The sequence below is a fragment of the Strix uralensis genome, chromosome 1 (genome assembly GCF_047716275.1).
Source record: "Strix uralensis isolate ZFMK-TIS-50842 chromosome 1, bStrUra1, whole genome shotgun sequence".
Taxonomy (NCBI): domain Eukaryota; kingdom Metazoa; phylum Chordata; class Aves; order Strigiformes; family Strigidae; genus Strix; species Strix uralensis.
In genome coordinates, this window is record NC_133972.1 from 77,409,745 (window position 1) to 77,432,364 (window position 22,620).

Below are 22,620 nucleotides of genomic sequence, written 5' to 3' on the forward strand. Positions count from 1 at the left end.
GGATGGGAAAGAGGAAGTCTCAAGATAGTAGCTTTCCACTTAGCTGCTTCAGGTTGGGGTAGGTCCTGTTGATGGTGCCTAACTCCTTTTTCAGAATTTGTACCTGCACAAGGCCTGGTGCTGAGCAAAATCCTTACTGGTGTGCCATGGCCCTGGGACACAGGTGGATGTTCACGGTGATGCTCCCTCCGTGCTAGTCTGTCACTGCGTGTGCACGTCCAGCAATCACTCCTGCCTCGGACCCGTGTCCCCGGGAAAGCCCCTCACAAAAGCAGGGCCGCCTGTGCTGCTGCGATGGGAATGAGCCCTGTGCTGTGAGTGGGCTGCGAACTCACTTCCATGGCTGCATCTGGAGCAGTGAGCTGATGGGTGGGGAACAACTCTTAACGGTCCATGATTTTACTGGAGGCCTCCTCTATATGAGATGCCGCTGTCACCTATGTCAAATGTTTTGTCTCTTAGAGGGAGGAATCCAACTGTAAGGTATTCAGGTACCAACACCAAAGCACCTTAGACCTGAATGAACCACAAATAGAACTTCTGAAGCCCAAAGGGATGTTGTAACCATGTTAACTTAACAAAAAGAGGAAATGCTAGGGGTATTTGACTTTACAAACAGCCTTCCTTTGGCCTGTTTCCAGCACGAATGCCTCATGCATGGTAATGGATTTCAAATACACTGAAGAGTACAGCCACAAAACCAAACAGGCCTTAACATTTGACCTTACTGGGAAAAACAAGCCTACTATTACCAAAGAAAGCTAAGCGTGCCTGGCTAATTGACTCATCTTAGGACAAGTTTCGTTTCCATGACTGAACCGTAGGAATGTAAAGCCTTGGCATCTTTCAGCCAGCATGGTCTCCTCAGACCACACATGCAATACCTGAAAATCACCAGCTACCTCTTAACATTGTGAGTAGTCTGGCCAGAATAGAGAGGAGAAGTGAAGGGACAAACATAACACCAGCAGCACCTTTGCCATAAGGATATTTTTTTTTTTTGATTCAGCATTTCTGGAGCAAAATATGAACATCAAATCAATTAAGTACATGCTGTTACATCCTTGTTGCTGTTTGCTCATCCACCCACAGACGTTCCACATAAAATTACCTAATAATCAATTTGAAGTCTTTTAAAGTAGCTTGTTTTTATCCTAAGCCAGCAACTGAGTTAACAAGCTCGTGTCTAGACCTAAGACAGTGGTCTCATCCTCAAAGACATAAACCATAAATGGTTTCTATGTGGTGTAAGTCTCTGGTATATTATGTGTCATTAAAAATGGTCATCTGTAGGTGCTGAGACCCCTTATAAGCAAAGGAAAATTCCTTAAGACATGGAAAGACAATTCTAGACACGTTTTTTTAAGACATTAATAATTTAACATTCACAACTAGAGACTGACCACAACGGTCACCTAGGATGGATGACACCTAGTGTTCGTATTATAAACCATGACAGCGAGGTAAGGATTCTCTGCTATGAGATGTAGCTTTTCTCAGAGGATCTTTCAAAAGCAACAGCAGCAGTGCCTGGTCAGATAGATCAGCTGAAGGCTGCTATCTTGAGCAAGCACTCTTACTTGTAGATTGTTTGGTTTGCCTGGCTTTTGGCAAGTCACACAAGAGCTGAGCATTTTTTATTCTGTTTTAATGAAACCATCCCCATATTAAACACGTTTGAAGGGCAGTTTACAGGTTTTAAACTAAAGTGTTTATAAAACCTCAGCGAGGATTATCCTGCAAAAATGAGGACTTCTGGAATAAGCTGTATAGTGACAAATTCATTTTATATTCTGTTTAACATACGTGTCAGTAAACTTGAGGCAAGATAAAGCTGTTTATTAAGAACCCATACAGAATGTTTAGCTAAGTGTAAAGCATGGTATGTCTTTGTTTTATGGTATATCTTTGTATTTGGGGTGGGCCAGACTGTGTTCAGCCTCAGTACATTGTCTGAGATGAAACACATGTGATGTGCATTTGAATGTGCTTGTATGCAAAACACTGCTGGCAGACTTTCTGGCGGGGGACTGGCCCATACGGACCAACTGTGGGCTCAGAACATAATTTACAGCAACCTGAAGCTACAGTGAGTTACTTGAGAAGTGAAAGGAGCTGAAGTGTGAACAGCAGCAGTAATCAATGCAGGACAGGGCATCCCTGAACCTAGGAAGTTTGTTTTATTTCAGCTATGGCCCAGAAGCTGGGAGTTGCGTCTGGGGATGTAATGCTACAGATCAAGAGATCTGAGGCCTGTTTACAACAAAAATGGTTGTCTCTGGTTTAGGTCTTGGCCTAAGAAGTGACAGGTAGGTCATGCCGTAGCTTATTAAAGCCCAAACAGGGAACACAGACACATTTAATAGAGTCCACATTCCAAACCCAATGTTATATGGACAGCAGGGGAAAATGCTGCCTGCAAAATCAGATACCCACATCACCAGGAAACATCATGGATTGCAGTGAGAAATCAGTTGAGGTCTTGAGTTGAAAGAGAAGAGCTACAGGCTACTGGTTGATTCTTTTTCTAGTGAGGGCTTTTGGCAGATAACAGGGAAGCATCTGCATGGGTCTCACGGAAGTTGACCATGCCACATCCTTACTGTAGCTGCATTTGTACCCAGCCTTTAGCTAGCACCTGCTTGCACCCCCTCAGTGAGGTTGTGTGAAAGATGCCAGACTATGCCTGGGTGCACTGAGGAGCAACACTTGCCCTGGCTTTTTAATGTTTAAACAGCTGTGCTGGATTTGCCAGAGGGTGTCTGACAGTTAAAAATTGATCCCTGAGTAAACAGCCACGGGGCTATTTACCCCAATTCAGCTGCGATAATTTATACCATCTGAAATGCAGCCTAATCCTGCACTGGCAAATCTCTTGAGGTATTTGCTACTGACTTGAACAGAAGGAACCTTGTGGCAAGAAGAGTGCAGTTGTTCCATCACTAATGACTCTGGACAAGAGAATAAAGATACAATTTAAAATAAAAATAATTCAGAATGAAAACATAGTTGTCAACAGTGGTGACAGGCTTGTGCTGATGCAGGACACTCACATATAATATAGATGTTGGTTACACGCATGATTAAAATGAAACTGATAGACACTAACAGAGGAGAGGTATGGAGTTTGGCCTTCTCTCAGGTCTGGTCATGCTCCTAGTTTGTTTTTTTTTCATGTTGCACAAGCTGTAGAGGCACCTCAAGGAATATCCATTTGGAAACATGGGAACGGAAACAGTGTAATGTTCAGGACCACAAATACCTGTCTTCTAGAAGGGTGTGATTTCCTCTGATTTTCCTCCCAACTCCATTTGAACAAGGTTAGATATATCTGCAACTACCTGCTAATTTTTTCATTGTTAGCGGAGATCCTGCTTCAAACAATGCTCATCTGCTTTGCCTGGCTAAGTGTGATGATTACTCACTACTCAACAGTACCCATTCTCTTGGTCCTTTATTGTCCTACTAATAACTTACCAAATGACACATGTCTCAACATTTCTCTTTATGACATATCTGTTGTCTTGTCATTCTTATTCTTGAAGATACCTCTTCCGTATTTTGACCTTGATGCTTTAAAACACCTAGAATAGAAAAGAGACACATGTAGATCACCTGATTCACCAGGTTGAATTTTCTTTTAAATTAGTGACTTCCTGGAATTAATCCTTAGAACATGAGCACACCACAAATTGCTAGTCAAGTAAAGATGTGTATACAGCAAATCTCTGGAGTTGCTAAATGGTTAGCAAAATCAGGACTTCGGGCCATATGGAACAGCAACTTATTACTCACTTCTTCCTTATAAAATTCGGATAAATAGTAATACTTGTGATAGCATTCAAAATTTTGACATAAGTTTTACTTTGCTGTAAACCTATTTGATCCAGTCATCTTTTTTTGGCATGCTGTAGACAAATATGGTCAAATTAAATAGCATAGTTCTAGTTTACTGGTAAGTGTCCATTTTAAAGAAGCTGAAACTAATGCAAAGTTTCTTGAGTTCATTAACAATAAACCTTCACCTGATTCCACTAGCAAAAGTTTCAGGCTTTCGAAGCATATGTAATGCAGCAATGTGGGTTTTTTTTTCAACTTTGGCTGGTTCAGGTAATTTCACATGTTCAGTATAAATGGTAATGATATAAGACACACTGACATCACTACATGTTCATAAAAGGAACATACAAATGCACAGTGACATGTTACACAATGGTTGCACATAAGACACTCACAAACTTGAAGTCCGGCGCAGTGGGGTGCCAAGTACTCTTAACTCTCATTAAGTTCAATGTGAGTTGAGAGTGCTTTGTGGTTCGGGTGCTCAGGCCCTCAGTGAGGCTCTGCACAGTAAGGAATTATACCAACATTCATGTCTGAGCCAAGAGTAATTTCTCCTTTCTAGTACGTGCGTTTCTAATTGCTGGATTAGTACAATTGGCTGATAATCACAGTAATATAAATGATTTTCTGGTAGTGAAGTGCTCTTTCTGAAAGTTAATAAAGCTCACTCAACATCGCCTACAGTTTTACAACACACCGTAATGGAATAATGTAATGAGCACAATGCGAGTATAGTACAAAAGCCAATGTAAAGTTAAAAATGGATCTAGGATAGGGCTGTTCCTGAATACGAGCAGTACAAGGTATGAATTACTTCTTTGAGTTGGGTACAGGAGTTAATCTGTGAACAACGCAGCCCAGCTCACATTCGGGTTGACTCCTGGTATTTTTTCAAGATTTGCTTCCCACCCTTTACTTCCAGTTGTTTTATATGCGCTCATCCCTGTTATTTCCATAAAGGTGATCATGCTTTTATTTACATCTTCCAGTTTTCTACTGGAATTTCATTGTTAAAATGGTTTGATAAAATTCTGCAAGAATGTGATACAAGGACACAGCAGAAAACCAACTCTAAAAATTACAGCACGAATCGCAGGTCAATTTGAAACTCTCAGGAATGTGTAGCCCTGTAACATGTCTCCTGCAGTAGTTGAACCCCTTAAAAAATTTATTGGTTAACTTTAAATTGTTTTTACTATATTGGTAACTTTAAATTGTTTTTACTATGTGCAAACAGAATTTTAATAAATTTCATAGTTCTAGGATCCACCCATGTCTTGTATGCCCATAACGATGAGTTCGTTGGTATAAGGGCACATTAACTGTATGTGTAAGGCCTCTAGTCCCTTTTTTTTCCCTGCATGAGTAAGACAAAGCCATATGTAGGGAGAAATCGGCTTTGTCTACCTGTAAACGAAAATCACCTGAAATGCAGTGTCATACGAAGCTGATGGTAATTGGTAATGCCAAATCCTCATTACAGCAGTGGCATTTTCACCAACTGTATGGCAGATTGTGCAACTAAGAACACACAAAGAATTATTCCTTTCTTGTGTAACAACATTTTAATGTCAATAAAAAGTGGTTTTATAGTTCAAGATTACAAATAAAAAAATACTTCATCTTGACCCTTTTGCTATTTTCCCTCAGGGAAGTCTTCAAATTTTAGTTAGGAAGTGTTAAAAACACGAGGTGGATGGTTGCTCGCTCTACAAATAGCTGAAGGACTCCCTGCTTTGCCGTCACTGGATGTTTTGAAATGGAAGGTTTTGCTCCAAGGAAGCCTGCAGAGCGTACTCTCCCTCTCGTGGCAGGTGAAACCACGGGGGCATACACCACCACCGGATCCTTTCAAGCTGAACGCAGCTGGAAGGGTACTAAAAGGGACGAGTCAAGCGCCTCTCCAACTACCGGGCTGCATCAAGAAGGCACAACATAAGCAATGGTAAAGTCAGTAAACAAAATTTTACTGTAATATTTCATAACACAGATACTGTATTTCTCTTTTGAGTGTAAAGCTACTGTCTTACACAAGAAAGATGGACAGACCCTTTTCCAAGACTAATATGGATACAATAAATATGGAGTTTTACATACTAGATCTGTACACAGAAACTTTGTCCCACAGCCATAAAAATTTACATTTAACAGTGCAACATATAATTTAATCCTTTATTTATCTGACATAGGATGTTTACTTACTAAACACAAGCAACTACCTGGTTTTAATATACATATTTTATATATATATATTTTATATATATATATTCAACAATCTGTACAGGTTTCTAAACATAAAACTCCAAAAAGGCACAATCGTCTATACAACATGTACAAAAATGGCTGGAGCTGACAAGAAACAACAATTATTGGTCAAGAGTTCATGATTGCACGAAGATTAGTAATGGGTTTGTGTCAGAAAAATGTGCTTTAAGGAAAGGAAGGTTTGCAAAGAAACCTGTAAGTGTTATAAAAAAAACCCAAAAAAATAAAAACACAATGAAAAACAAAAACTAGGTTGCTATTACAAGTCTATCCTCATCGTCACTGCTGCCATCGCTAAACTGCACCGTGTTTTGCCGCCGGGGCAAGGCGGCTGGCCTGTGTACCTGTCTGTCCGGGGAGACAGTTCGGTGGACCGGGGACTTGGTTAATGCGTCGGGATTCGCCTTGGAGCGGGGCTCTGCCGGGGCAGCCCTCCTCGCCTGGAGGGAAGGGACGTCGCGCTTTGGCTTGGAGGGGTTCGCGAGGTCAGTTTTTTCGGGATCTGCTTTCCCCGGACCGTTGGGTTGCTCGTAGTCGGTCAGCGGGGCGGGCTCGGCATGGCTCTTCCCACCGTACCGCTGGCCGCCGGCCGCTGCCTGAGGAGAAGCGGCCCTGCCGGCCTGGCCGACCTCGGCCGCGGGGAAGCTGACAGGAGCTGGTTCCGGCTGAGCCTCGCAGGCTTTGCTGCTCGAGGCGGGCGCCTCCGAGGCTCCTTGCCCCTCGGCGCCGACGGGGCTGACGGAAGGGATGAGGGTTGGCAGGGCGATGTTCAGTATCTGCAAGCCGGGAATGTGGGCCTGCGGGCTGGGGTTGCCCTGCGGGGCCGCGCCGGCGGTCAAAACCTGGAGGCCAACGGCATTCAGGGTAATTCCCGAAGGGCGCATCTGCGGGGCGATGTTTGTGTTTGCCAGGCCCAAGATGTTCACCGTCTCCATGCCCAGCGGCGGCAGAGGCTGCAGGCCGGGCGTGCCGAGTCCCTGGATGCCCGGCACGCTCACCTGGCCTATGGGAATGCACGGCACGACGCTGTTCACCTCGGCGACTCCCATGGGATTTGCGGTGGCGCCGGCGGCCGTGCCGCCCGTCTCGCCGAGGGCGCTGGTAGTTCTGTGAATCACGCTAACGGCAGGGATGGTGAGCTGCACCGGCCCCGCCTGGATGGGAACGAAGGTGGAGTAGGTGGCCAGGCCGGCGGGGACCACCTGAATGCCCCCCACCGGTACCGTGCCGTAGGGTGCCTTGGCTTGCCGCTGCGAGTGCAGGGGGAGGTGGCTGAAGAGGTGAGTCTGGGGAGCCCTCGGCTCGGCGGCGCGCTGCGGGCACCCGGCCAGCTTCTCCTCTGGGATTTCGGCATAGGGTGGCGGTGCTGTTGTCTGCATGCTGCGGTCCACCGGCGGGGAGGGAGAGCTGACGGAGGGCGTGCTCTGGGAGAGAACAACACAGGCGTGTTAACGCGGTGGCCACTGCTATCCTTCAGTGAAATGAAAATGCGAGGTAGCTGGGAGTGCTTCCCACACTCCCTTTTAAGAAAAAACAACAACAAACTGGTTCACAGTGTATACTGCCCAGCTTGAACAATGAACTAATTTCCTTTCTTTCTTTTTCCAGCTCCTTCCTCACCCACTAATTGAATTTTCCCCTCCTAATTACCCTGGCTAATTTCTCTTGAACACTAGTACTTGAAAATATTGCTGAATATCCTTTGTATGTGTTTTTTAAGGAGCAAGACGGCTTTGGAGAACTGTTTTCTGTGGGAATTACCTCAGGCAAATAGGTTAAATAAGCATAAACTGGCAGTTTTGATGCTCTCCTGGAGCCCTTACAGCCTCCGGCAGGCAGAGGCAGCATCGCAGCACATTTGTCTGTAGGTGCTTCTAATGTGGAAGATGAGTAATAAGCAATGACAAGAGATGGATGACAACTACAGTGCCCACAGAAGCGGAGGTGATGGGCAGATACCAGAGTGAGACATAGGACCCACATCCCACTGCTGCCTCAGCTTACCGTGATTTGGTGCTCAAACCTGGACCAATAATTGTATTTATATGCTCCCATTTCTTCTCATATAGCCTGTGTTACCAACCAAGGCTGGCAACTCCTTTCCTAAAAACTTCTAAACCAAGAATCTTAAAACTGCAATTGCAATCTTGCAGTATCTTTTAGTTTTAGGCATATTCGTAACACATAAAGCATGGTACAACATTATTTAGTTTATATAGTCCTAAACAGTAATTCTGTGGTTTTGACCAAAACTCTCAAGAAGTCTCTAGAGCAGGCACAAAACCGAAGCACTAACAGAAATGCTTTTGAAAACTGCTGGTAGGAAACGTACTGGTTAAAGGAGAATATGATTTACTGACTACACGGTGCTGACCAGTCTAAAAGGGAAGACGGGTGTGAGAAGGAAGCCAACATCTTTCTCAGAATTAAGTCCTGTCTGACACCTCACCAGAAATCCTGATAAACTGGTATGGATGCTTTTGAAGGAACATACAACAGCCTTCCTGAGCTGGCTTGACCCCTTGTCTCAACTGCAAGTAGTGGGATCCACAACCATTCACAATAGAAACAGACTGTAGATTAACCATCAGGCACACAGCTGCCAATTCTTTTGGTCTGCGAAAGGAGGAGGTAGTCTGGAAAGGAATTACTTGTATTATTTACGTGCTTTTTAAAAAATGCATGTTAATGTAGACAATTAATAAAGCTAAGACCTTTCAACATTTTAATTATGTGAATATTATCTTGAGGCTTCAGTGGTTCTGTTCGATGAGGGAGTAAACTCAGTCAAATGTCCTTCTAGTATCTATTGGCAACAACTGAAACCCAAAATCCAAATATTAAGATCCTACCCCTTTTGTGGCAGGTATATACAACGATCACAGACCACTACATTTTACTCCCTGACATATTACAAAATTGCTCCAATTTGCATTTACCACATGGACTCACAGTTCTTACAAGCAAGAATGAACCTTTGTCAAACAATGAAATGCAGCAATAATTTTTACTGTTTCTCCTTGTCAACAGTTCATTATCTTAAATTTTGTAAAAAATAAATCCAGTAGTACAGATTTTCAAAGAAAAAACAAGCCAGTAAGTACTTAAACCAGAATGAAATTTTTACTTACTGTTTATGCTTTTGAAAATTTCCTGCTGCTTATTTTTCTACAACTGCATGCATATACTATTTGTAAATACTGCATTCTTCACAGAGAAGGCAGTAATAAAATACATTTTGCATCACACTTTTCTGAGTGTTATCTGGAAAGATCTAACCCTTCACAGTCTGTAGTAAGAATGCAAAACTTTCAAGAGCTAGCCTTAGGGTCAATCAGGTACGTGACTTGTACCATCCCCATTAAAGTCCATTAAAATATTGCTGAATTATAAAAGGCTTAACACCTGCCAGTTCCCCTCTGTGATTTCCTCCGCAGAGTTTTAAAGACAGCAGTCGCCAAAATTAGGGAATGCTTCTGCAGCCTTGCACGCAGACTGACCTCATCTTTCTGCAAACTGCTCTGAAGAGCTGTGTGTCTAGAATAGGCATGGGCAAAATTGATCCTTCTCTGATTAAAAGGTTCTTTCAGCCTGGAGAAAAACTGGGAGTGCTGGGAACTCAGGTCTCAGTTCTGCGCTCATCTCTCCTTTTGTTATTGTGCAAGGGCAATCTTCTAGCTTCCTTGAACATCTGGTGCTCTTTCTAATTCTGCTACTAAGCATATTTGGAGGAGAGATAAGCAACTGCACATTTTTTTTATAGTGATTAAAAAAACCCCTTTGGGACTAGATTGATTTCCTTGGGGATTACCAATGATTCTATCATCATATTTCAGAGTGAAATGACTTCTGAATTCTATCACTTTCTTCTGAAAACTTCATAACCACCACCATATGTTCATTCTTACATATCTGCTATATCCCTTCTTATTTGTAATACAATGTAGCAGCTCCAAAATTCAGCTGAAATGACCATATTACAATTAATCCTTTCAGGGAGAATACAGTCAAAACTAAGAATTTGAAAAGCAGTGCTCCTACAACACTGTTGTTTCTAGAGTCCTACACATCTGTGCCTCGATTACTTTCAACTCTTCTTAAAGACTCATCAGCCAACAAGAATGAAGGGAAAGGCAAACATTTTGACCTTTGAAAAATCTCCAAAAAGATCTTTAAAAGGAGGATTTAAAATCACGCTCTCTCCCCCAGAGTCAGACACTCCTACCTTTGTAAGAGCTGCAGTTGATATTAAGGAGCGGCCCAAGGCTGCTTCTGGATCGGGGTAATCCACAGACATCTGGCGACCTGGAGATGTAGGAGCGACGTCGGCCAGTGCTGCACTAGCACCGCGGGGACCTGCTCCTCTCTCCTGGGCTTTATCCTCGTGTGCTTCCTGATGGGTGAATTCTGCTGGTGACCTGGAGGTCCTGCTAACCGACTGCACCGTGCTAAGGACCGTCATCTTTGTCAGCAGAGCTTTTGGCAGACCATCCATAGAGTCCGTGTGAACCCCGGCAAAACAGTCTGGAAGTCTGATGTCTTCATCAGTGCTGGCAGCATCTTGCAGGCCGTGTCGAGAGGGGTGATGCTGGGGGCTGGCCGTCACTGAGGGTGTTGTGGATAGGACTGACTCAGCCTGGCTGTCTTCATCATCATCTTCATTGTCATTTTCATCTTCATCCGCACCATCAGACTCCTCCACATCATATCCTGACCGGTCATAGCCGAATCTTTGCTTCTCACCTGCAAAAGTGGGAAGTAGAAGGTAAGCCAATGAAGGTCCCTAACTGATTGGGAAGGAGGTGGGAGGGAGTAATTAAAAACACCGGAAAACCACATGGCACGTGCATCTTTCAGTCACACCTTATTGCATCAAAGCAAAGGGAAGACTTTCAGTTTTGTTTTTATTTTCCAGCGTATGTATTTAATTATATAGCTACATAATCTTTCATCTTCTGTTTTGTTTTTAACCTTCTGGATTTGGATGTTTTCTTTTAAGCCATTTATAACCATTCGCTCAAAGTCACCCTTCACTCTTTCGCTTGGGGAGAAGCAAGCAGATTCCCGGTTCATTAAGCCCCCAGTGACGACACATGAAGCTGGTCTGCCAACCTTAGCGATGGGATATTCTCTAGCTGGTTCTGACTCATAAGTGGGTGTCCTTGTACCTAATATGAATCACTGCTGCAAAGGTTTTTGAAGGATGCAAACAGAAAGACTGGAGGCTGTTAGTCAGGAATCTGTCTTGTTAACAAGCAAAAGAGACCAAAATTAGACCTTACCAGATTTCTTCACTTTGCTAATGTTTTGAAAGGTTTATTAACAAATCACCCAAGATGTCCTAGGAGCAAGAAAGGCCTAATCCTATCAAAACTTACCTATGCATGAAACTTTGCTCACATGAAGAACCCCTCCTGACTTCAAGTCTTAAAGCCAAACTGCAGTCTAGTGGTGAATTTCTCTACAAAATACAGCTCTACTGCAGCTTTTCACCTTCTTTTATATCATAACTTGGAAAGAAAGAATCGTCTTTAATAAAGAGACAGAAAATCCCATCTGCTGTACCTGATTCCAAGCCAGACTGTCTGGGATCATATTTTATAAAAGACAAAATGCTTTGAATGCACTAATATTTCATATTCGATTAAAGGTCTGTCTGCTGAGCTCTCCAAAAAAAATATCAGTGTAAAAATCATTTGGCTCTGCAAAACCAACGAAGACCGGTTAGTTAAAATCTCAGAGATCCTGTTCTAAGGAAACCCACATGGCAACTTAAGAGCAAAATAAACAATTCTGAAAAAAAAACCAGACCCTTAAAAGAATCTGAATGTGCTACCAATGCTTCAGCTGCTACATTACCAAAACCAAAATAAGCATCCTGAACTCCAGGTAGAATAAATGGGTTTATTTGAGCAATCTCTCAATAATAAGTTACCCACCATTATAAGCCTTTATGGTTTCAAATGAGCAGTGCAATTAGGAACAAGACTAATAGCTTCTTTGAAAAAATCCCTCTATAATGACTTTGCCCCTCTTTGCCTACACAGTAATTTGTACATTAACTAAATATGGAAACTATAGATTTTCTACATTTACTACAGCAGACATGAAACTGAAATGTTATTAAAAATACCCTAAATCCTCGAGGTCATTGGAACGAAGCTAACAAAAATATTTTTTAGAATTTTAAATACTCTTAATTTATAATTCTCATCTACTGACAAAGCTGTTCAACAAAGAAAATACATTTTAGTGGAAAAATTAATTCAGTAAGACCCATTCCAAAAATACGGCAAGTAGGATTGTTAAAAATATTATTAAGAAAACCACATGGACTTATTCAACTTTTTTTTTCCTCTATCCTCCTGTCATTTCTCTTCTTCACACAAAGAGTAAGTTTCTTCATCATTAATTTGCAAAGCAAACAAATCTAAAATGTTAGAAGCTCTACATATGTTACCTTTCTGAATGGAAATAACTTCCCTCAATGCCTCTGTAACAGATCTCAAAGACTTTGCCATGTGTTACATCTAAAGGGTGACCCATACATTTCCTGCAACTCTTTAAATAATGCATGGCACATTGCAAAGTCTCAGGCTTCAGTCTGGACTCCCTCTTAATTTTGGTTTATTTACCAACTTCACGTAACTATTTTCTGGGAAATCCTACTGTTTCTTTTCTTTTTTCCTCCCTCTCTCCACATGAATCACATTTTCTATGAAAGTTGATGCCAGTCACGAACGACTGTCTCCACTGGCAAGAGAAACTACCTGAAGTGATTAGACTGACTTGTCACATTTGTAAAGCAAGGAAAACATATGCTCAAACAATGCCCTGATTTATAATAAGAAACTATCTTTTTTTCAAATCAACAGTTAAAAACACTACAGGATTTACTAGCAAATGCTGCTTATGTAGAAATCTTCTGCATACATCTTGACCTTCTAGAATAAAGCCATGAAAAGGGAAAGGGGAACCATGTGTGGGACACAGATTCCTTACATGCAGGACACATTTCCCTCTATTGTTTCCCTGTTTACCTCCACCCTTTGTGCATTTGCCAGCTTCTATTTAAGTGTGGTTACCTGGAGCCAGAGCCTGCAGTGTAGGCGAGGTGACAGCAATGAATGTGGTTCCCTCACTCCCACACTGCTTTGAAACATCAGACGAGAAAAAACTATTCCTGACTTGCTTCCTCTGGTAATGCACAAAGGAACGCTCTGCTCTGGCTTTTATACCTGCGTGCATGTTTGCTGAAAGAAGAGGTGCCTGAGCTTTCATAATTAGTGTTCGCGTTAAGCATCACTGTAAATCAGTAGAGTTGTGAGAGAATCAGATGCTGGAGTTTTAATTGGCGGAAGACCCAGGCAGGTTATGGGTCTTCTCCGAATGAGGCGTCAAGCTGAGGCCGTGACCACTCCTTGTGGTGAAAGACTCTTTTCCAAGCACTGTCTTGTTAACCAAGTAGTATTGGCCCCAATCCATTTTGGTAATGGTACGCTGCCTACTAAAGTTCCCTTGCAGTTTTAATTGGGGAAAAATTAATTCTTCGCTTCCTATCTTAAACTATGCACAATTATAACCATATGCTTATGTAGCTGATATATATATATATATATATAAAAAACTAGAACTGACTCAATTTCCAAAGGGAACAAAATGACTTCTGTGTTTAACTTTGTATGAGGTTGTAAAGCACTGTGGGATATTTTAGAATGAAGGATGTGTCATAAATTTAAAGGCCACTAGCATATGGGGAAATGACTTTTGGCATGAAAGTTCACAGGATTTTTTTAAAAAAAGAAAACAGGAAAAAAGTTTCACACTATTAAGTGAAGGCTTTATGAAAGCTACTTCTCTTTCAAATTTGTAACTCTCACCATTTTAACGGAAAGACTGTTCAAGACTGCCTCCATTTTTTATAAAGAGTGTTTTTGGAAGAGTAGGGGATGTCTCTCATCCTCTGTCAACTGCTGCAATCTCTTCTTTTAAACACTTAGAAAAACTCTTTTTTCTTCCTGGACTTCACAGGAGAAAGTGGAACTTTTGGCTACAGACCTGAATTCTGCAAAAATCAGGAACAGCTGGAAATAAAGGTGTAATAGCAACATGGACGCAACTTTTGATTGGAGATTTTGCTCGCACACCAGCTATAATTATATTTAATAAAACTGAGGTTTTAATCCTATGTCTTGAAGTAAGCATATACAAATCATAAGCAAAAATCAGCTTAGTCCTTCATTTATTTTACTGTGAGTCCTCAGTTAGTTAATCAGCTCTGTATTGTGTTGTGTTCCTGGTGTTAATGAGTTTGTTGGCTAGGGCTCTGTTACACTGACATTTTACCCCAAAGCAGGAAAGAAAAAGCTTCAAGTTCTTTTGCACAACAGCATTAACTTGGAATTATCAGCATCCTAATATGTCCATTAGAGAAGTGCCTGGGGCTGATAAGTCCACACACTGCTGCTTCCAGTTGTGATGCTATGAATTAGGTAACTGAAATAGGTCTCCCTAAGTACTTTAAAGTTCTTTATTTTAAGCTTCTCCTACCGGAATCCTTACTGTACATGGTTTTAACAATGGCCATCTAATTATCATCGTACTGCAAAGTACTGAAAGAAAGGATCTTCAGAATCTCAATTTACAGCTTTTAATTTTAATTGCGATATTATCACCAATTAGTCCATCACATGACCTGACTTATCAGGCCCTGCTACAGACTTAGCAATTTCTGCACCAAATCCAGTGATAAAGTTCAACGGCTTGTAACTTAGTCATATTTGATTATAACTTAATCATATTCAGGTAGATTTTCACATAAAGAGCAAAATGTTCACTTTTGGTCTTTCATTGTCAGCAAGACAAGAAACACCTGAAAATGTAAGTCCAGACTGCTGAAGTTTTACACGTTCCTAAGCAAATGGACAGTTATGTAGGTAACTGTAGGACTGCTATTAGCTCTACTTATACAGATTAAAGACATAGCTTACTAAGTATCCATTGGTCTGTTCCCATCCAAATTTAAATTTACTAAATCTATTGGCTTTTAGCATCTGAGTAATACCAAGCAGTGTTTATTGCCTCAAACTGTGGAAGTATCTTCAGGTTTAATATCTACATAAAAGTGTTTAAACATAAAGCATCTGTTCTGTATTATATATTCTCCAAACTCAAGAAAAAATATATACTATGGCAATAAAGGCATAAATACTTTTTAGTATGTCATCATATTATCATAAACTTGAAAGTAAGGTCTGTATGTCATCAATGCACTCTCTATTTTTCTGAATAATTACAAGCTTAGACTTGCCTTTCACCTGTTGAATTAGTCTTGTAATAGGGGGTTCCACAACCATTCAAACAAATTTTAAAAAGAGTAAAACAAAGGACTGTGAGATAACACTAGCATCTATACCCAAACTTGCTGTCTCCTTGTCTTTCTAAGTCTGTTCATAGGATTTACTTGACTGATACCAGTCTTGCTTCAGCTACTGTCCACTGCTCACCACCATCAAACAGGACTCACAGTGACATCTACTGGGTTAAATTCAGACTGGTAATAGGCAGTGCTCTGGAGAAATGAGGAAAAAAACTGTGGGTTTTTGACTTTCATTCCTAGGAGTATGGGAAGTAACAAAGTAAAACTAACCAAAAAAGTAAGAGTACCCTCTGTTTAAAGAAATTATTTACACCTAAGCCTTCTTGAGTAACCTGTATATTGTATATCAACCCTAGCACTAGGTAGTCTATTCCCAGGCTGTAGGTGTAGGGCTCCAGCATGCTTAATGTACACCTAGTTGAAGATTAGACACTGATATAAAAAAAAAAAAAATTCTTGTAAGCTATACAGATGCAGCCTTCCATTCTATTTGCAAAAGGAGGATATTACTGAAAGGATTTTGATTTATTTTCTCTCCTTAAATGTAGGTGCAATGAAAACACAGGCTGAGTCATGATTAAGCTAATGAAGAGTCATGGAAACTCACTTAAGATCTACTATAAGTAATACACAGCTAATTAACTTAGAACCATTGTATCTTTAGAAGGGTTTATTTAATACTGCAGAAAGTGAAAGTGGTTTTATATATATGTATGTGTGTGTATGTATACATATAAATACATATCTGAAACTTACAATTAGGTCTTTTGATTGGTAAAGAACACTTTGGGATAAAATGTCTCCAGAGACAATTTAAATGAGTTCTGTCCATCTACTGATTTCATTATTAAATAACTATCTTGTGCAAGTTTACTGAGGCGTACCATACAACTCATACATTAGTTTACATATGAAATATTACAGGTTTAACATTCATAACTGTTTTAATTTGAAGACAAATTATTGTTTTTAAGGCAACATGGCCAAAGAGGATATCCCCAGTTGCAGTCTGTCACACTAAACAGTTCACCTCTGACAATTTAATTCAGATATTAACATTCCTTACATTGTAACCCTGCATTTTGGTGATAAGAACATTCCACAGAGCAGAAGATGAAAGATAAATGGATGAGGGAACAGTTTTGAATACAAAAAGCCAGGCCAGAAAGTATTTACTAATACCCAAATGATGACAAGTCCAAATACAAAGAATGCTGTGTTAAAAGCTCTAATCACATATAGTCTCAAACAGCTAGAGAGCATCTCTTCCTTTTTTCCCTAGACACTACAGCACAACAAAATTTCAGCTTCTCAGATTACTGAAAAAACAGGCTCTGTGTGTGTGTGCGTGTGTGCACGCACGTGCATGCCTGAGTTCAGGATTGTGCACGATTTTGCACTCCTTATTCAATCTGCATGCACTATTAATCTGAACTGCTATCAGGTCAAAGCTGACTTCTCATATGAATCTAAAAAATGATATATTCAAATAATCACGATTGCCTATGCTTTAAAAAAACTACATAAAAATAGAACCAGCAAATTCCTTAGTAAATAAAAGGTTGGTGGCTTTGTTAAAACTTCTGGCTGATTCTCTAATCCAAAGTCTGGTGGAAGACATACAGCTTGGTTATTTTAAGGAAAGGTGCAGACATTTTTATTGCCATAAGAATAACCAGTACTCCAAATGTCCAGATAACAAATTAGTTAGAGACAGACAGACATTCTACGGGTCAGGAAACAGGCCAATCTCACAAGGCCTAGGGGAGGAAGAAATTTTTTTTCTGAGGTCATAATTATTTCTTATCAGATTTTCTGCACCTTCCTCTACAGTATCTCACATTGCCTTCCAGCTGAGGAAAGAGATGGGAGTGGGCAGACCACTCTCCAAGAGAGAGATCATTTTTAACAACACCACAACTCCTCAAGTAAAAAATGTACACCTTTAAAGATAATGATTTTTAAAGCACCAAAGGGAAACACACCACAAACCCACCAGCTCCCTCCTCAGAGGGAGGAGGGGTGAAAGATGTAACGTCACCAGTGCAGCTCAATACTGAAGGCCCATCACGTTTTCCTTTGTGGGTGATATACTGCTGACAGGGCTGTCCCTAGAGCCCAGGCCTGGCACAAGGGGTGCTGGCCCTGAATGCGAGCTGGGCTGTGCTGCCCTTGGGAAAGGGCAGCCAAAGAGGAGGTCGAAGTCATTTTGTTAACTGAGACTGCCTAGACACCTCAAAAAAATAAATTCAATCACATTCAAAGGTAGCCAAAATATTAGCATGCACAGGATTTTGGAGAGGCCAACAGATCCACCTACGTTTTAAAAAGCAAATACTTCACACCTTTCTTCTTTCCTCCTGACTCTTTGCCTTAAAAATGGGCCAAGTTTTTGAACTATCACGAGAAATACCTTCAAGCGTGGCTAGGTGAGCTGAGAGATGAAATCACCCTTTTAAAGTGTACAGTTACTCACTGAATTTACATGGATAATTGTAAATGCCCTGTGTTATGCAGCAACTGGAGAGGCTAGACTGGTTTGGCTGCAGCAAACACGTGTTTATCATGGGCTTAATTAACCTGCTTCTTGGATGGGACTTGTGCTGAGCTCTGGGATGCACAGCTGGTTTTGCTATGAGTACCTGAGCCAGATCGTTTAGAAAAGGTAGGGATTTTATCACCAAGTTGGTTTTTGCTTTGGGGTTCTTAGTTAAAGAAAGATGTGTGACCCAGAACACTGAGGTCTTAAATTTCTGGAAGAATTTCATGGATTATAGAGCAAATCCTATTGAATGTTTGTCTTGCCCTTTTTCCAAAACAGAATATTTATTTTATTAAGTAATTACTGTGCTGAAACAAAGAACATATTTCAGGAATATGTATTTATTATATTATTACACACACCTGTACATGGTATGTAAAAAGAGAGAGTCTCTCTCTCAATTAAATTGTCTTAGAGCCAAAGAAAAGCAATCTTTCAACAAATGTTTAAAATGCCTTACTTCTACTGGGCATTACTGATAACTCTGTTAACATTTGAAACATTTCCCATTACATTATAACCACAAATGCAGTTTTTAATGTATGCAATTTGGAATATCGATTTATCGATCAATAAAATATTTTCAGCTCCTAGTAAATGGAAATACCTGTTCAGCTGTAGTTTATAAAGCTAAATAAAATGCCAAAAGCTACAGAACATTGCTTAAAAAAGTTGTGATGATTTTTTTGTCATGTGGAGGCTGAAAATGTTAATGAAAACTGTTCCTCTGGGAGAAAAGGACAGTAATTTGTACTGCCGCTTATCTTCTGTGTTATTTATTTGGTATCTCAAATTGCAAAGGGCGACATGTTTTTAGCTTACCAAAAAAGAATATATCGAAGAATGCCAAAAAAGGGAAAATGCAGGTTTCTTTGTACCTAGCGCACCACTGAATCATACCAGCTGAGTCATATTCCCAGCATTATTTAGAATTAGATTCAAACTGATTCGCTTATTCTGCTAGCCGTTGTCATATGGGAGCAAGTGCATTCATCTTTCTTGCCCTTTACTGTTTAAATAAAGATCCCCACTGCTTTACTTTCTCAAAATCTCACCCGCAATCTAATAAACTATTCTGCTGAAAGAAGAAAAATACAACAAGGCAAGGCAACACGATTCATCTCCCTGCTGAGAAACAGGAGGAAGAAGAAATTGCCACCACTGCACTGAGACATGCCGAGATCCGAAGCAGTCCTAATGCACAATCCTGTTCTCCATCTCACTCTGTCTGGTGCAGCTACATCTTTCCTATCATGTTGAGCAAAATCCATATGAACACGGTTTGGCCCTCTTTGACTGTCCTCAATCCCATCTCCTCTTCAGCAGAGCCGTCTTGGGATGCAGACAGTGCAGAATTCCCATTAGCAAATATATTCATTATGATAACGCTTTCATCACTAATGGAGAAGTAGAACAGGTCAAGATGAATAATGTTCATAATTTCTAAATTATATCTATCTGCTGATTTATGCCCAATTATTTGTGGAGGACGACAGAACTCTACACTCGAAGATGATTACCCTCCTTGGCTAAGCACTAAGCAACGTATTTGTGATTTGAGTGGCATGTTAGTGATACAATTTTTATGAAATGTGCATTTCAAAACTGACAATTTCATGAACAACTATTTTCAAAGAAGCACTACATTTGACCACCTTTTTTCTAGGCAAACAGCTGGCTTTTTTGGTATTTTCAGTCTTGTCATATTTATCTGTGAAACTGATAAACTGCATAACACTTTGTGAAAAATTCAGCAGCAATTTATCATTAGCATATGCTTGTAATTTCTTTTGGTGAAAGTTTTTCCAGTATTTCTTGCTCCTTTGGACTAGCTTCTAAGATTTTTATCTCTGTATCTTTTCCCTGTACAATAATTTAAAAGCTCTGGAAAAGAAAGGGTAAGAAACTGGGATGACAAAATAAATACAAAAATGCAGTAAAGAAAGAAGATTTTAATTTCTTACCAAATTCTTCTTCTCCATCCTGGTCATCTATTAAGCCTACCGAGACTCCCAAATCCATGCATTTCTTGCTATGTGCCTTTGACTTCATATGTTTTGTTAAATTTCCTTAAGAAAAATTGAAAAAAAGTAACTGCTCTGTGACTATACAAATGTATACAAATATATGCTCAATAACTCTATCTTATTCAGCTACATTTACAACCACCTGTGTAATTTGATTTCACACTTGATAGAACCTTGCCCCTCAATGCAAGCTGTCAACGGCTGCAGCATATTCACCATCCAGAATGCTACTAGCTCTCTGGCTACATTTCATGAAGTTCTTTACTGAGATAAAATAGAATAGGGTGGAAATCCTAGATGATGATATATTTTGCACTGGTATAAAAGATCCCCCATTTGTTTATGGTAAAGTATAAAAAAGGCTGATTCAGCCTTCAAAGTCAGGTTGACAGAAAACTACTGTGTGAAACTAAAGTTCATATCTTGCAGCTCTTTTAGTATTTGATGGATTCTATTTTTAGTGTAATCATTTTCACTGCCGACCTAAACAAACAGATTAATTTTATTCAAAATCAGGGCATGAACTTATTTGATCTGAATCTCAAAAGTGAATGAATAACTGCTGAGAGGCCCCACAGGATGCTCTCTCCTTCTCCTTTCCAAAGAAAATATGGCAAATATCATCAAGAAAAGGTTAAGAGTAGACACAGATCTGTAAATGATTGTATTTGTGAAATGGATGTTATTAGAAGTAACTGCTCACTTTATAATTAAAACTCATTGTCTCTCAAAAAACTGTTTCTCTGAGGTATTTCAATGGGAGAAATTATACTGGGTGAAATGGTGACATGGCTATGGAGCACTTTGTTCCTGCTTTGAAACGAAGCTAGTAATTCACCCCAGGTTTTGAAATAATTGTTATGAAGCTGTATGACTATATTGACTCACAAATAGCAAATATCCCAGCTTTCCATACTGCATGAAGTTACTGGCTACACTGTCCTGTCATGAAGGGTGGTTTACCAAATATTGAGCACCCAACTGTGTGACTGACTCTGCCAGCAGCAATGGCAACAGCTGGGCATAGCAACTGCAGAAGAGGAAGCCGGTAAAAGTATCTGCTACAACTGAAACCAGGGAGAATTTCAAATGGGCAGAACTTAATTACTTGAACTTGGCCAGCATGCCTACTCTGAAAAAACCATCATCAGAGTTTACTGGGTTCACACTCTGGCATTTCATCTGAAAGGCAGCATGATGACCCAGTGTGTCAGGATGCAGCAGTTTTGACACATCTAAAGACTATCCATCCCACTTTCTGCAGCACTGAGTTATTTCTTGGAAGTTTTCCACCCAACTGCTGAGCAGTTTTGAACCCCCTAAAACCAAATGTTTCTGAGGTTACAGCTGGGGGGAATTATTGCTAAATGATGTTCAAAGGCAAGAAGAATTTTATTGCTTAGAATTTTTTCGCTGAAAGTATTTTGGCTGTGAACTCCTCCTGTCTGTTTCTCTTATTTTGAGTCCTGGATCTACCACTGTTTAATATACTGCCTGCTTAAACTAGGATGCATTTAAGTATCTGGTGTAAACAGGCTTTAAAAAGTAGGGGTCCATCTCTGGGTCTTAGGAGGTCAAATAGAAAGTGAACCTTGTACTTTGAGGGTATAAAAAACATTTAATATAGTAATTTAATAAAGGCCAATTTCTTTCCCAGAGCAACTAGTTGAGTGCTGATAGAAGTACAATATATGTCAATGTCATGCCTCCAAAAGATCACAGCTAGGGACTTAAAATTCTGTGTTCCCGTCCCGATCTAGGATGAGTAGCTAAGCAGCTCACTTGTCTTCACCTAACTTTCATGATACTCCCATATGATTTCCCTCTTCCACTCCAATTTCTCACCCACCGTGGCATGCCATGAAGTTCATTCATACAAATATGTGTTTATCTGAATAAACATACAGAAGACAAAGGAAAAGAAGGAAATCAGAAACTACAAATATTTGAAGCATTCGACAAAAAAACTCCATGGAGAGGCAACTTCTTTAGCTTACGAACAGCCAAATGTGAGAAGAAAAGAATTATACTTTAAAGTAGAAAGAAAAAAGGGGGAAAATGTACACAGAAAAGTACCCCTACCTTTAGTTTTGAAAGAAAAGTTGCAGTAATTGCAGTGGTAAGGACGGACATCTGTATGTGTGCGAATATGCTTCTTCAGCATGCTGGGTTTCTTGCAACGTATTCCACATTCTTCACAGATATACTTTCCTCTTCCTCTCCCCCGAACATACACATAGTCTTCATTTGACTTGTACCTAGTAACAGTACCATAAGAGTAAGGCAATTAGTTGTAATGGCAAAATAATTCTAGTTAGAAACCCTAATCTGTTCAAATTTTAAAAGTAATATAATAGATGAAAATGAATGCCTGACAAAACAAATCATGCTCTTTTTCTGCTCAACTTTTGCATTTATTTGTTAAACTCATATCTAGATTTTTCACTAGGTAATCATGGACTTGTTTAGGGAATAATGGCCTATGATTTTTAATGAAGATACCATTTGATACTAAGCATTTAAAGATTTCAAATTTCCTTTTTGCAACACAGGAACATACATTT

At 40.2% G+C, this 22,620-nt stretch overlaps 1 protein-coding gene and 1 long non-coding RNA gene across 8 annotated transcripts in view; one reads left to right on the forward strand and one right to left on the reverse strand.

Moving 5' to 3' along the window:
• Nucleotides 1-5,940, forward strand: part of LOC141944763 (uncharacterized) — a 36,075-nt gene extending 30,135 nt beyond the window's left edge. The window contains exons 3-4 of the long non-coding RNA XR_012629321.1: nucleotides 95-357; nucleotides 5,494-5,940. This is a non-coding gene — a long non-coding RNA (uncharacterized LOC141944763). The remainder of the gene's footprint in view (nucleotides 1-94; nucleotides 358-5,493) is intronic.
• HIVEP1 (HIVEP zinc finger 1) overlaps nucleotides 1-22,620 on the reverse strand; it is a 129,511-nt gene that overhangs the window by 1,137 nt on the left and 105,754 nt on the right. For 6 of the 7 annotated variants that reach the window (XM_074871873.1, XM_074871867.1, XM_074871880.1 and 3 more), the window contains 4 exons: nucleotides 22,139-22,314; nucleotides 19,994-20,098; nucleotides 10,334-10,851; nucleotides 5,790-7,532 (listed from right to left, as the gene is read on the reverse strand). In XM_074871873.1, coding sequence (XP_074727974.1) covers nucleotides 6,357-7,532; nucleotides 10,334-10,851; nucleotides 19,994-20,098; nucleotides 22,139-22,314 — 1,975 coding nt within the window. In that variant the 3' untranslated portion in view covers nucleotides 5,790-6,356. Of the gene's footprint in view, nucleotides 1-3,477; nucleotides 3,585-5,789; nucleotides 7,533-10,333; nucleotides 10,852-19,993; nucleotides 20,099-22,138; nucleotides 22,315-22,620 lie in introns of those variants that run through there. The other variant, XR_012629320.1, reaches the window with a different exon arrangement.